Source organism: Tetrahymena thermophila, assembly GCF_000189635.1.
Source record: "Tetrahymena thermophila SB210 genomic scaffold scf_8254803, whole genome shotgun sequence".
Lineage (NCBI taxonomy): Eukaryota > Ciliophora > Oligohymenophorea > Hymenostomatida > Tetrahymenidae > Tetrahymena > Tetrahymena thermophila.
Window position 1 is genome coordinate 1,375,060 of NW_002476559.1, and position 14,807 is coordinate 1,389,866.

The window sequence follows — 14,807 nt, forward strand, 5'->3', positions numbered from 1 at the left end:
ATACATAATTTGAGATTAAAATATTTATATCTCAAAAATATCAGTATGTCAATTGTTAGATTAATTCATGCTTTACTATGAAATTTTTACATATTAACCAATAAATTTATCTCATCCTTTCACCCTTCTGATAAAATATATTTCAAACAAAAATCGCGCTTAAATTTTGTTTGGAAATCTAAATTTATAATAAAAATTTAAAGAAGAACTAGACAAAATATTTTACATATATATAAAGGGTTCTATGTATCTGGTTTCATTTTTTATATTTTTTATTTCTTTTTTTTACAAACTACTGCTAAGAATAAATTCTTTTCGCATAAATTTAAAATGGATACTAAACACTATTTTTAGCATATATAAGATTTTATTATTTCTAAACAAAGAATTTTATTTAAAAAATCTAAAAGAATTTCTTGTTTTATAAAATACTTTTATTTTTTATTTATAAAACACTTTTATTTTTTAATTATAAAACACTTTTATTTTTTATTAAATAAAAACTTTTATTTTTTCAATTAATAAAGAATTTTATTTTTATTGAAAAAGAAAGATTAATAGATTGAGTGTATTAATCTAATATTTTTAATGAATTATTGATTTACAAACAAGCAGAAATATATTTAGTTTATTTTAAAATTGAATACTTACAAACTAACCTTTTCAATTTATTAATCTAATGTAAGAATATTTTTTATCATTTTTATTAAGATTATTGAATCTATTTAAGAATTTCTAACATCTAATTCTTCAAAAATAGAATTTCTTCTCTATTTTGCTATTTAGTTTACTCTAACTCTTTTATGTACAAATCTTTATAAATATCTGAGCTTTTCTCTTTTTGTTACATTAGCTCGAACTAAGCTATATTCTGAGATAAAATATCTTCATTAAAATTTGCCACTTCAGTCTAGGCTAATTCTTTTTTCAATTCAATTACTTCATTTTTCAATTCAATTACTTATTATTTTAATTCAGAATTTTCCATTATATATTAAGTAGCGCTAGACTTTAGAATACTTAGTTCATGTTTGTCTTTTTTCTTTTCTTTTAGAAGCTAATGATTTTTCTATTTTTCTAATTTTATTTCTTTTCTAAGCATTTGAATCTAATAGTTTGTTTATTCATTATAGACCTGTTCTTTTTCTTGCTGCATATCTACAGTCTTCATTTAATGTATATCCTAAATATGATCTTTCTACTCTTCATATTTGATATCAGAGTCACTGAGATTGCTTTCTTATAACTTTGACTCACCTTGGTTTCTGCTATCATCAGTATTTTTTAATTTATTTGAAGAGCGTTAAGTATTATTCTGATGAATTTAACAATATATTTCTGATTCTTCATCATTAAAAGAATTGTTATTTTAAATAGTTTAAACATTATTTTTAGATTCATTTTCTTTATTTTCTTCTCCTTCTTCTATTTTCGTTTCAATATTATCTTATTCCACTAGTTTTTTTATTAAAATATCTTAAATAGAATTGTTAGATTTATTTTCTTCTTTTTCTTCTCCTTCTTCTCTTTTCGCTTCAATATCATCTTATGCAGCTGGTTTGTTTATTTAAATATCTTAAATAAAATTGTTAGGTTTAGTTTTTTCTTTTTCTTGTTCTTCTCCTATTTTCTTTTAAATATTATCTTTTCCTACTATTAAACTTTAAAATGATTAATTCTTTAGAGATTCATCTATTTTTTCATTTATTTCATCAGTTTGCCATGATAAATTTTCCTAATTTTAATTTATTTGAGATTATTCTAAGTTAAAATTTTACTATTAAAACATTTAATTATTTTCATTATTAACATTTAAATTATTAAGAGGAGGCAATTTATTTTATTAGGAACTAGAAAATGATGAGGGTTATTAATTTTCTTTTTATTCCTCTTGATAATTTGTATCTTATTATTAAATATCAAGAAAAGCAACTTAATTTTATACAATCAACCCATTTTGGTGTTATTAATCGCTAGAATTACTAATTTAGTTATTTAATCCGCTTTAATCATTCATTTAGTTATTTAACCCTCTTTAATCATTTTAATTTTATTGATTCATTGCCATTTGATAGAACAAATGTATATTAGCATTATTATTTAAGTTATTGTTATTTTGATCTATGCAGGAAAGTATGTCTTATGAAGTAACATCACAAGTAGTTTCTTTTTAAGACTCTTATAAAAAATGATCTTAGTTTATAAATGGATTAGGATCAGATAAATATCTCTCTAAATCTTAATTAAGAATCCTTTAAGTAGGTAATCTACTTTAAGAAGTCGGAAATGAATTCCTATTAGGAGTCTAAAATATTATTTCGCTTTATGATCTACATTATTCAACTTTAAGCATTACTTCATGACTTCTTTTAGGAAACATATTTCTACTTTATAAGATGGTATAAATAGCTTTGTGAATTTGTTATTCAGTAGCCCATTTTGATGGATCTACATAGCAGCAGCATTAAAAAAATGAACCTACTCCTTGCTTACCTCCTAATTCGCTAAGATTTTCTGAACTAAATTTTAGACCATCTAACTAAATTAGTTCAGTCATTTATAAAAAATAATTAATGCAGGAACCGAAACTACTTCTCACATAATGAATTTTCAAATTATATCTAACGTTCCCTGTAAAATTTAGTTTTAAAAATAAATTATTTTATATCTTTAGTCTTAAAAAGAAAAAAAAGTACAATTTTCTTTAATAATATATATAAAAATAAATAATTATTCATTACTTTATTCCATTTACTCTAAATCACCTAATTTTTTAGTCAATCAACTAATTAATCAATTTATTAATAAATTTAAATAAAATCTAAAGAAATTGTACCTGACAATTTAATAATTCAATTAAAAATACTTTTTTTATACTAAAAATTAATTAACATCATAAATTAATTTTGAAAGTGATTTTGACAATTTTAAATTAATTTTTAAGTATTTACAAAACTAAAAATGTTCTTAATATAAAGAAATCAAATTTTATTTTTTATTAAAATTAAATTAAATAAGGAATAATCCCAAATTTTATTTTTTAGTAGAATTAATTTTAAAAATTTAAGAAAAAAGTGTAAAAATGAAAAAATGATGAACTATATTTCTGACGCCGCATTGCTAATAAATATCCTTTATATATCATATTATTTACATCTATTATTATAAAAACCTTAAAAAAAGTAATTTAATTTATACTTATATCTATCTATATACTTTGTAAAAGAATAAATTTGAAAATTATTATTCCTCATTTATTTCAATTTCCATAATTTAATTATTTCTTTGATTTTGCCTCTTTTCAAATATCCTTTTTTTATTTAAATTTTTTTTATATTCTTCAAAATTAATAGACATTCCTCGAGAATTGAGGAATTTTTAGATTATTTTGATAATATTTAATATACCTCAGCCATTCGTCTCAGCTACTTAAACAAGGAATTACTATTTTTAAACACTTTTATTTGAAAATATAACATAATTTTTTATTTGAGATAGTAACACTTTTGTTATTTGTTAATTAAAAAAAACTTTTATTCGCTGCTAATTAAAAAACACTTTTATTAGCTACTAATTAAAAAACACTTTTATTCGCTGCTAATTAAAAAATACTTTTATTTTTTTAGATAAAGAGAGATATTTATTTTGGGAATTAATTCAAAGATTAATTGAATGAATGTATGTATGAATGAATGAATGAATCTTTTGAATGAATTATTGATTTACAAACAAGCAGAAATATAATGAAATATATTGTGTTTATTTTAAAATCGAATACTTACTTTTTGAATTTTTTTAATCTAATGCAAAGATATTTTTAATCATTTTTTTAAAGATTACTGAATCTATTTAAGGATTTCGGACATCTCATTTTTTTGTGATAGTTCCTTCCTCAAAAATAAAATTTCATCTCTAGCTTGATTTAGAGTTTGCTCTAACTCTTTTATGTACAAATCCTTAAATATATCTGAGCTTTTCTCTTGTTGTTACATTAGCTCGTACTTTTCTTAGTTTATCTATTATAACTAAGCAATATTTTAAGATAAAATATCTTAATCAAAATCTCTTACTTCAGTCTAGGCTAATTTTTATTTCAATTCAATTACTTATTATTTTAACTCACAATTTTCTGCTATATATTAAGTAGCACTAGATTCTAAAATATTTATTTTATCTTTGTCTTTTTCTTTTTCTTTTAGAAGCTAATGATTTTTCTATTTTTATAAGTTTACTTCTTTTATAAGCATTTTAATCTAATAGTTTGTTTATTCATTATAGACCTGTTCTTTTTCTTGCTGCATATCTACAGTTTTCATTTAATGTATATTCAGAACATGATCTTTCTACTCTTCATATTTGATATCAGAGTCACTGAGATTGATTTCTTATAACTTTGACTCACCTAGGTTTCTGCTATCATCAGTATTTTTTAATTTATTTGAAGTTATAGAATGGCATTAAGTATTATTCAGATGAATTTAAGAATTGATTTCTGATTCTTCATCATTAAAAGAATTGTTATTTTAAATAGCTTAAGCAATATCATTAGATTTATTTTCTTCTTTTTCTTATCTTTCTTCTTTTTTCTTTTGAACATGTTCTATTGCTACTAGTTTATTTATTTCAATAGTTTAAATAAAATTGTTTGATTTAGTTTTTTCTTTTTCTTGTCCTTCTTCTTCTTCTTCTTCTGCTCTAGTTTCAATATTCTCTTGTGCTACTACTAGTTTATTTTATGTTTTTTATGTTGATGAATTATTTTCTGAAATATAATCATCATTAGATTTATTTAGAGATACATCTATTTTTTAATTGGTTTCTTCATTTTTTTGCAATGCTGAATATTCCGTATTTTAATTTATTGAAGATTATTCTAAATTAAGATCTTATTATTAAGACATTATACTGCTTTCAGTATTATCTTTTAAAATACTAGGATGCCATTTATTTTATGAGGAATGAGAAGATGGTGAGGGCAGTGGATTTTATTTTTATTCATCTTGATAGCTTTTATCTGATTCTTAAACATCAAGAAAAGCATTTTAATTTGATTCCTTTTAAGTCTATATCAACCCATTTTGGTGTTATTAATTGCTAAAAATATCAATTTAGCTATTCAATCCTCTTTAATCATTTTTATTTTATTGACTCACTTCCGTTTATGCAAATAAATTTATACTATCATTATAATTTAAGTTATTGTTGTTTTGATCTATGCAGGAAAGTATGTCTTATGAAGTAACATCACAAGTAGTTTCTTTTTCAGACTCTTATAAGAAATCATCTTAGTTTATAAATGGATTAGGAGCAGATAAATATCTCTCTAAATCTTACATAGGATACCTTTAAGTAATTAATGTACTTTGAGTAGTCGGAAATTAATTAGTATGAAAAGTCTAAGGCATTATATCGCTTTATGATTTACAGAATTATTCAACTTTAAGTCTCTCTTCATAACCTCTTGAAGGAAACATATTTCTACTTTATAAGATAGTATAAATGGCTTTGTGAATTTGTTATTCGGAAGTCCATTTTTAAGGATCTACATAGCAGCAGCATTCAAAAAATGAACCTACTCCTCGCTTTCCTCCTAAATCGCTAAGATTTTCTGAACTAAACTTTAGACCTTCCAACTAAATTAGTTAAGTCATTTATGAAAAATAATTATAGCAGGTGCCGAAACTACTTCTCACATAATGAATTTTCAAATTATATCTAATGTTCCCTGTAAAATTTAATTATAGTATAAATTATTTTATTTCTTTAGTCTTAAAGAGAAAAAGAAAGAAAGTATAATTTTCTTTAATAAAAAATATAAAAATAAATAATTATTCATTACTTTATTCCATTTACTCTAAATCACCTAATTCTTAAATCAATCAACTTATTAATAAATCTATCAATAAATTTAAATAGAATTTAAGAAATTGTATCTAACAATTGAATAATAAATATGTATGTTTTCGTGCTAAAAATTAATTAGCATCAGAAATTAATTATTAAAGAGATATTGATTGAAAACCTTTAATTAATTTTTAAGTATTTACAAAACTAAATAAAAATTTAAAGAAATCAATAAGTAAAAAAATATACTTTTTTATTAAAATTACATTAAATAAGGAATAATCCAAAATTATATTTATAAGTTGAGTTAATATAATTTAAATATTTAAGAAAACATTTGCAATAAAAACTAAATAAAAACTATATTTTATTTTTAAATTAGTATGATTTAGACAAATCTTTAATTATTATTTAGATAATGAATGGTGAGTAAAAACTATTGTTTGTTAAATCAAGTTGATAATATATGGAAAAATGGTCAGCTAGTTATATAAAATGTTTTGTTTATCTTGATTAACTTAGATTTCATTTAACAAATAACAAATATTCTAAATAATTTAAATATACAACAGCACTATTTATTTTATTTTTATTCAAATAATATAGTCTTTTTAAATTTGAATTATAAAATATTTTATTAGGATTTTATATTTTAATATTAGTTACTTTTTAAAAAAATGACTAATAAAAATTTAATGATTTAAAAAAGTTAATTAATTTATTTCTTTATTCATTTAAGATCTACAATCAAACAGTTTTTTAGTATGTCCTAAAGTTATGATTTAATGTGTTCAATCATATCAATCAGTTGTTCATTTGATTTTTCCTTCAAATCTTTAATAGATTCTATTAATTCTTCTAATTTTTCTTTCTAATGAGAATTGCTTCTCATATTTTCAATTAATTATTCATTTCCTATCTCATTTTTTAATTATATGGATTATTTTTAAGAATTTGAATCTTCTTTATCAGATTTTTCTGTTTATATGATATTCTTATTTTTCAAATCTTCGTCTTCTTCTTTGGATTAATCAATTTGCTATTAGTAATGATTATTATTAAAAGATTAGTTTACTTATTTTTATTAATACTATTAATTTGTTTCATGAATATGATTATTCTAACTATTTGAAGTAATATCAAGTTAATTACTCTAATTCTGACTTGGATTTTTGCTTTATTATTTATTTTCAATCTCATTTTCTTATTATATTTAAATAACTTAACTACTATTATTAGTTAAATCATATGAACTATTTTTACAACTTTTTTTTGAAAGCTCTCTTTAGTTTTAATTTTCTACAATTTAGAGCAGCTATGAGGTATTAGTTTCATTAATCAAAGAATTATTTGCATGTTGAACTTAGCTTTATTTAAAATTATTGTTAATACTTTAATTAGTATCTAAATTTAATTCTTAAGAACTTTGGTTAGCTAAATTATTTGAAATTTATAAGTTTTGGTATTCAATAAATTCTATTTTCTTATATTTAGCATTTGAAGTAGTTGGGAACAGTTTTAATTTTTCTAATCTTTCTTCTAGTTATTTAAGAAGATTCATTTATGATAAATTGCCATAATATTTACCCGATAGATCTATATATGTTCCAATTCCTTAAATACCATATGTATTTAATTCTTAATCAGGAAATGAAACATTTAAATCTTAGGTGACCTCTCTTAGCTTAGTTAAATAATATTCAGGTTTTTTAAATTCAGTCTTTTTGTATTAAATTTTCACTTTAAATTCTAATTATTCCATTGCAACAAGTTTGTTTGTTTACTTCTACTTTATTTACAAATTAATTAATTAATAAATTATTATTTATTAATTTTTTCATTACATAGATAGATACATTTATATGAAAATTAAAATACTTTTATTCTATAAAATACTTTTATTTTTTATATAAATGATTTAATAAAAAAATTATTTCTAAACAAATATTTTTAAGTTAAATAAATATTTTTTAATTTGATGGATATACAATATATTTAATTTAAAATAAGAAATTTTTAGCTTAACTGCATTAAAAGCTCCTTTTTATGATATTTTAATCATTTTTAAAAGTAAAATACAAAAATAAAGTTGATTCAATTTTATTAAAAAAAATATATATTGAATAAGCTGACTTGTAATTTATCTGCATTGAATTATCTTTTAAATTATTTTAAATTTACAAATAAGATAATTTAGTCACAAAACTTATTAAATTTATTTGAAAAGTCATACTAATTAATATATAGGATAATCTCATTAATAAATCCTACTCCTATTAATTTCTCAAATTAAAAAATTGGTTTTAAAAAAAAATAATATAAACATGATATTTTCTATTTTTTTTAATAGCTAGAAAAACTATAAATTTAAAGTATATCAAATTTTTTTTTTATTTTAGAATTCTAATAAAATTTTACAGTTATTATTTACAAACACTTAGAAAAATAAACTATTTATATTTGAAATTTTTGAGAAATATGTTTTTAAAAGAAAGTAGGTACTATATGAGATTTGTTTGCATTGTTATTATAGTTAAAAAATATCAAAAAATCTTAAATTATGAGATTAACGTTTAAAAAATAACCTTGCCTCAAAGAAAATTCAAATTAAAATTACAGGTTTTTATTTTTTAATATTTTATATGTAGTAAATAAAAATATGGAATGGCAGAGATAGTTAGCTAGTATCTAATACAAAGTAGAAATTGTGTGGAATTCAGATAGTTTTATATTCCCAGTAGTAAAAATATTAATTGTGATTACAAATATTATAAAAACAAAATCCACTAAATGAACTTTGAATATAAAGCACAATTACTTTTTAATAAGTGCTATTATTTATTTACATAGTAATGTTGATAGTGTTTTTGAATAAAACTTTATTTAATTAATTTTGGGATTATCAAAATTTATAAAGATTTTATAAGGAATTAATACTATTTGCTAATTAATAGTAATCAAATGAACAAAGAAGCAGAAAAAAATACAAGCGAAATTAATTAAGCTTATTAGGATTCAATACAATCACATAGTTTATAAGATGAGCAGATTAAAAAAAGCTCAAATGAAAAGATTTCTTAGCCATAATCTACAAGCAATATATACCTTTAGATAATGAGCGATAAAAGACTTAATGAAAAATAATTGTAGAGAAGATCAAATAACTCAGTAAGGATGTTTAGTAATAGTCATATTCAAGATGAATAATCTGCTTAAACTAATATACAAAAATAGGAGAATTAAGGATAAACAAATGAATAAACTTAAGTTAGATAAAAGAAATAGGTTGATACATTTAATGAATTATAATAAGAAGATTCTTCATCGCAATCATCATCTTCTTCTAAGTCAAATTCTTCTTCAGATAGCGAAAGCGAAGCAGATAAAGATGAATCTCCTTCAAATGAATAGATTATAGATAATTAAAAAAATAGATCCTAAAGCAATTCAAGCTAAGATTCAAATAATAATAATATAAATTAATAAAAAAGCTGCATGAACTAATAAAGTTTGTATTATATATAAAATACATAAACTGATTAATCTATGAGTAGCGTAAATTAAGATGAAGTTTTAGAAATGTTTAATTATTAAAGCTCTAATTACATTCCAAAATAAATAAGTTGCTAATAGTTTTATTCTTAATCGTGCAGTTAAATTCCGCTTCATTAAGCAGTCTAAGATCAAAAATACAAAGTATCAATTGAATATAAATGTGGATAAATAAATGAAGAAGGTGATAACTATGAAGAAAATGATTATCTAAAGAACAGCATGTAGATTAATAACGAAACAAATAGCTTATTGTAATTTACTATGTTTAAATATTATTTTTTTAATTTATTTATTTTTTGATAGAATTCTTAATTGGTTAAAATTTTAAGGTATCTATAACAATAATAATTGCTACCAATATTATTTATTCAAAGTAAATTGAGAGACAAATAGATAAATACTCTTAAAAGCAAAAAATATCTTCTAATTCAGATTTAATTCACTCCTAAAAATTAATTAAAAAATTAATTTATTCTTCTATCTACTTTCGATTGATTTTGGTCGATAAAAAAAAACACCTCAGAACAATAAATCTAAAAAGCTTCATAATCAATTTTAACTTATTTAAATTTCTAATCATCAAATTTTATGCTTTTTTAAAGTGGATTTATGCTCAGAAAAGTCAAATCCAAAATAATTGTAATTAACTTCTAATAAAAGCGTTCTAAAACAAGCTTTAAAATTTATTTAGTGCTTAGTTTAATTTTTAAATTAGTAATGAAATTATTTGAAATATTAAAATTTGTTAAAATAAAAGAAGAAAAATAAGTTTTTACTCAAAAAATTTCATTAAATTGCTAGTTTTAAAAAAAAATAATAATAGAGAAGAGCATAAATTGCTTTTAAACATTAGTTTTATTGAAAAAGGGCATTTAAATTTATAGAAATTTACTTTGAAAATAGTTATTATGTTTTGAAGTAGAGTTGATTAATATATTCTTTTGAATGAAAAAAATTAGAGAGTATTTGCTTTAATTGTAAAATATAGACAAACATATTTCATTCAATAAAAACCATTTGGTTTAAACGTGAAAAAAAAATTGCTTCGAATTAAAGTTATATAATTGTATGAAATAATTCATAATATTATTATTTTTATTAAATAAGATCTTAAAATTTGAGAAATGAGAAAAAAGATAAAAACTATTTTATGTTTTTTTTAATCAAAAAATAGAATCATTTTTTTTTATTAATTTAGGAATTCCAGGGAAATGAAAAAAAATCTCACGAAGGTTAGTGAAATTAGTGAGAAAACTCCAAATGAAGAAGATTAGCATAGTTTCAATTAGAGTTAATATCACTAAAATTCAAAGAAACTAATGACACTTTTACCTAATATGAATGAAGGAGACGAATTAACACTAGATATGCTCATTGGAGAAATGCAAAAATAAATTTCAATAGGTACAAATGAAAGTTCAAGAAATAATTCTTAAAGAGAAATTCCTGCAAGCTGTGAAGAAATACACTTTCCTAACTCTCATAATAATGAAATGGGTAGAAACCCTTCTCAATAAAGGAACTCAAACAATAACATTAAATAAATTGCTCGTAATGATAGATAAAGATAAGGTTTTAATGACATGTTTTACTTCTCTGACTAGATAAAAATATTGGAAAACATTGTCAAGCTAGAAAATCATATTATGACTGAAGAAGTCAAATAAAAAATAAAAGCAGCTATTAGAAGACATTTTATATTTTCAAATTTAGAAGAGCAGCACATGAATCAAGTAGTTAACAAAATGTTTGCATGCACCTGCAAATAAGGAGAATTTATATTTGAACAAAATGATGAAGCCTCACTATTTTTTTTCATTGAACAAGGAAATGTTAATATAAAAATTAACAAAGAATTCAAAAAGTGTTTAGATGAATTTACTTCCTTTGGAGAGTTAGCTTTGCTTTATAACTCCCCAAGATCAGCTTCTGCTTAGGCTGCTTAGGATGGTGTTTAATTAATTCTTTGGGCTATTGATCGTGTTACCTTTCTGTAAAATTATATTCTTATTATAATTTATGCTCATTTTATCATTAATAATAAAATATTGCAAAAAATCAAATTATATTATGATTTATTGATTGATTGGATTGATTCATTAAAATTATTTATAAATATTTTAAAAAATAGAAATGTCATCAAACACATAAATTAGTAAGACCTAGAAGTTAATAGGAAATTTTTAGAAAATGTTTCATTTTTCTCCAACTTTACTCATGAACAAAAGGATTTGCTTGCTTCTTAATTTACCTATCAAAAATTTCATAAGGGAGAAACAATTGTCAACATAGGAGATGATGCTAACTCTTTTTATATAATTAAGTCAGGCTAAGTTAGCATTATAAGCTAAAATTAGATAGAAGAAAGATAGCTTCAAGTAATTAAAAACTCTAAATTAAGTTAAATTTTAAATATTTTTTATAATTTAATTAGAGTGGTGATTGGTTTGGTGAGAGTAGCTTATATTTAAATAAGAGTATTAGGACAAGGACTGTCTAGGCTAAGTAATTTATTAGCTTTTTTATGATATTTAGTTTATTTATTATTGTTTAATAATTTAATATTGTTAATATTTTAAAGGAGCTTTGATGTAATTTTGCTTGCTCTATCTAGAAAAGCTACATAGGAAATATTAGGAGATAAAATTTAATATCTAGCATTCAGAAATCTAATGAGATGGGCATTTGAGAAAGATAAAATTTTATGCAAACTCATAACTATGCAAAGAGAGAAACTTTTTAGCCATTTGAACATTAGAAAGGTGATGGATAAAGAAGAAGTCATTAATCAAGCTCGCCCAAACTAAATTTGTGTAATTTTGGAGGGAATTCTAGTATAAAAGGTAATTAATTAATTTATTTATTCAGCTTTTTTGAAATGGTGAGTGAATGATGCTATGTAAATATTTATATTTTAAAATAGTCTAACAATACTATGTACGAAAAAGCTTAAGTGGTAGGCAGTATGTGCTTGATAGCAAATTAATATACTGACAATTAATTAGTTTTCTCAGAAAAAGAGTCGCTAATAGCTGAAATTAGTAAAGAATAGATCGAAACTCTTCTTGGAGGTTCCTATGAACAGCTTGTAACTAGAAACAGAAAGAGTCATGAAAATTCTGTCTATTTCAGCAAGGGCAGTGATAAAAAACTATGTGAAGATGATGATTTACTTGGATTGAGGAACATGAAATTGATGGATTTAGTTTATATAAAAGAGCTTGGAAGAGGAAATTTTGGTTCAGTTAATTTGGTTTTTAACAACATTCAAACTCAAGATTTTACAACAAATAATAAAAGAATAAGCACACAACAAGATATAAATTAGAATTTTAATATAAGAAAGAGCAAATATTCTTAAAAAAATCCAGAAATTTAAATACAAAAGAAATCAAATAAATTTAATGAGAAATAAAAAGATAGACTATTTGCAATGAAAGTGTTCATAAGCAATTACATATTTTAAAGAGGGATCGAAAAATACATTCTTCGTGAAAAGAGTACTTTATAGAAATGTAACTTTCCTTTCATAATGAGGTATTATCGTTCCTTTTATGATAACTACCATATCTATTTTATGAACGAATTCATTAATGGGATGGACTTTTTCACAGTCATGAGAGAAGTGGGTCTATTCAATAAATAATAGGCATAGTTTTACACCGCATTCATTATACTCACATTGCAGTACCTAAATAATTAAGGTAAATTTAATTAATTTTTCATATTAATTATTTAATATTAGATTTCAAAATTTAGAAAATGATAAATAATAAATAGTTAATTTATTTTAGTTACCTAATTATTAATTTATTAATTTTAGGTTTATTTATTTTTTAAGATAACAAAAATTAAATAATTTTTTTAGTTAGATTATAAAAATTTAATTCTTAAATTGAAAATAAATGGTTTGTTGAATGTATGTTAATTAATCAACTAACTATTTAAAAATTTTAGGAATCGTATATAGAGATTTGAAACCAGAAAATATACTAATAGATCATGAAGGATGGCCGAAATTAGTAGATATGGGTACAGCTAAGTACCTTTATGATAAAAATCAGTAATTAACCAGAACATATTCACTAGTTGGTAATAAAATTAAAATCTTTCTACTTCATTTTTAAATCAGAGTTTTTGTAAATGAAATTTTTTTAGATAACATATATATGACATGACACATGAGATGTTTATTTTCATTTATATTTTAAATTTTTAGTTTTCTTTAAATATTTTGATTTCTGTTTATTTTTATTTAAAAATAATAAATCTATAATATTAATAGTCCAAAATTTATTGTTTTTTATTAATTTTTTGCAATTTTTAGCTTTTTTATATTGAATTCATGATAAGTGAGTATGTGAATGAGTGTGAAAGTAAATAGTAATCATAGTATTTTAATAGTTTTTATCTTATTTCAATATAAATTAAAAAAAAATCAATTGAAAGCTTTTTAAATTTCATTTTTTTAAAGATAATAAAATTAAATCAAGTTTTACTATTGACTTACTTACTTACTTTCTTCATAAATAAATTGATATCCTGAAAAACATTTTTTGAATTATATTGATTTTTTCTCAAACAAAAAATCTAGGTACTCCTCATTACATGGCCCCTGAAGTAATTTAGTAGAAAGGTTATGGATTTGCTGTAGACATTTATTCTCTAGGTGTTATTTTATATGAATTACTAGTTGGATATTTACCATATGGAGAAGATGTAGATGATCCTATTGAAGTTTATCAATTAATTCTTGAAGGAAGGCTAGGGTATATCAATCATATTTTATTAATAAATTGATTATTTATTTATTTAATAAATTAATTAGATTTCCAAATCACATGAAAAATAGACTCAGCGATAAAAAATTGATTAGTTAACTAATGGCAAAATCACCAGAAGTTCGTTTAGGTGGTTCTTATGGTGCACTGAAATCTCATGAGTGGTTTGAAGATTTTGATTGGGATATATTTTTTAATAAGTAAGCAACTCCTCCATATATACCTCCAAAAAATAAATTATCTTCAGACTAATTTATTGAAGGTCAGATTCAAAATAATTCTAAAAACTCTTTCTAAACAATTATGATGATTTAAAGTGCCTAGTCAGGTAGATATGCAAAAGATTTTAAAATAACATAAAAACAAAGGGAGTTTTTAAATAACTTTAATTATTGAAAATTTCAGCTTCTTTTTTAAATTTTAAAATATTTTTCACAAAAATTTAAAAAAAACACTCAAATAAATAAACAAACAAACAAAAAAACCAATAACTAAATAACTAACTAACTAAATAAATAAATTGAATGTAAATAATATTAAAATAATAATCATATTATCAATAAATAAATGAATAATTAATTGCTGAAGATCAATTTTACTTAAATTGTATTAATAGTTTAATTAAAA

General features: G+C 21.5%; 5 protein-coding genes across 5 annotated transcripts; 2 read left to right on the forward strand and 3 right to left on the reverse strand. All coding sequences in view use genetic code 6, as the record gives it.

Annotated features, from left to right (window-relative positions):
- Positions 1-111: 111 nt before the first annotated feature.
- On the reverse strand, positions 112-357 carry TTHERM_000013239 (hypothetical protein; the record flags this gene model as incomplete). Its single annotated transcript, XM_012795677.1, has 2 exons — positions 112-178; positions 227-357. 2 exons carry the CDS (start codon positions 355-357, stop codon positions 112-114), a joined length of 198 nt encoding a protein of 65 aa, XP_012651131.1.
- A 340-nt stretch (positions 358-697) lies between these two features.
- TTHERM_00013240 (hypothetical protein) lies at positions 698-2,557 on the reverse strand (the record flags this gene model as incomplete). Its single annotated transcript, XM_001008303.1, has 1 exon — positions 698-2,557. The coding sequence occupies one exon, from the start codon at positions 2,555-2,557 to the stop codon at positions 698-700; it is 1,860 nt and encodes a 619-aa protein (XP_001008303.1).
- A 1,264-nt stretch (positions 2,558-3,821) lies between these two features.
- TTHERM_00013250 (hypothetical protein) lies at positions 3,822-5,869 on the reverse strand (the record flags this gene model as incomplete). The annotated part of the gene is made up of 2 exons (XM_001008304.2): positions 5,840-5,869; positions 3,822-5,725 (listed from the first exon to the last, which is right to left on the reverse strand). Exons 1-2 carry the CDS (start codon positions 5,847-5,849, stop codon positions 3,822-3,824), a joined length of 1,914 nt encoding a protein of 637 aa, XP_001008304.2. The 5' UTR covers positions 5,850-5,869.
- Positions 5,870-7,092: 1,223 nt separating this feature from the next.
- TTHERM_000013269 (transmembrane protein, putative) lies at positions 7,093-7,518 on the forward strand (the record flags this gene model as incomplete). The annotated part of the gene is made up of 1 exon (XM_012795678.1): positions 7,093-7,518. One exon carries the CDS (start codon positions 7,093-7,095, stop codon positions 7,516-7,518), a length of 426 nt encoding a protein of 141 aa, XP_012651132.1.
- A 1,287-nt stretch (positions 7,519-8,805) lies between these two features.
- TTHERM_00013270 (CGMP-dependent kinase 9-1) lies at positions 8,806-14,576 on the forward strand (the record flags this gene model as incomplete). The annotated part of the gene is made up of 9 exons (XM_001008306.1): positions 8,806-9,650; positions 10,598-11,392; positions 11,531-11,777; positions 11,834-11,904; positions 11,981-12,242; positions 12,323-13,103; positions 13,357-13,491; positions 13,994-14,168; positions 14,228-14,576. 9 exons carry the CDS (start codon positions 8,806-8,808, stop codon positions 14,574-14,576), a joined length of 3,660 nt encoding a protein of 1,219 aa, XP_001008306.1.
- Between the last annotated feature and the right edge of the window lie 231 nt (positions 14,577-14,807).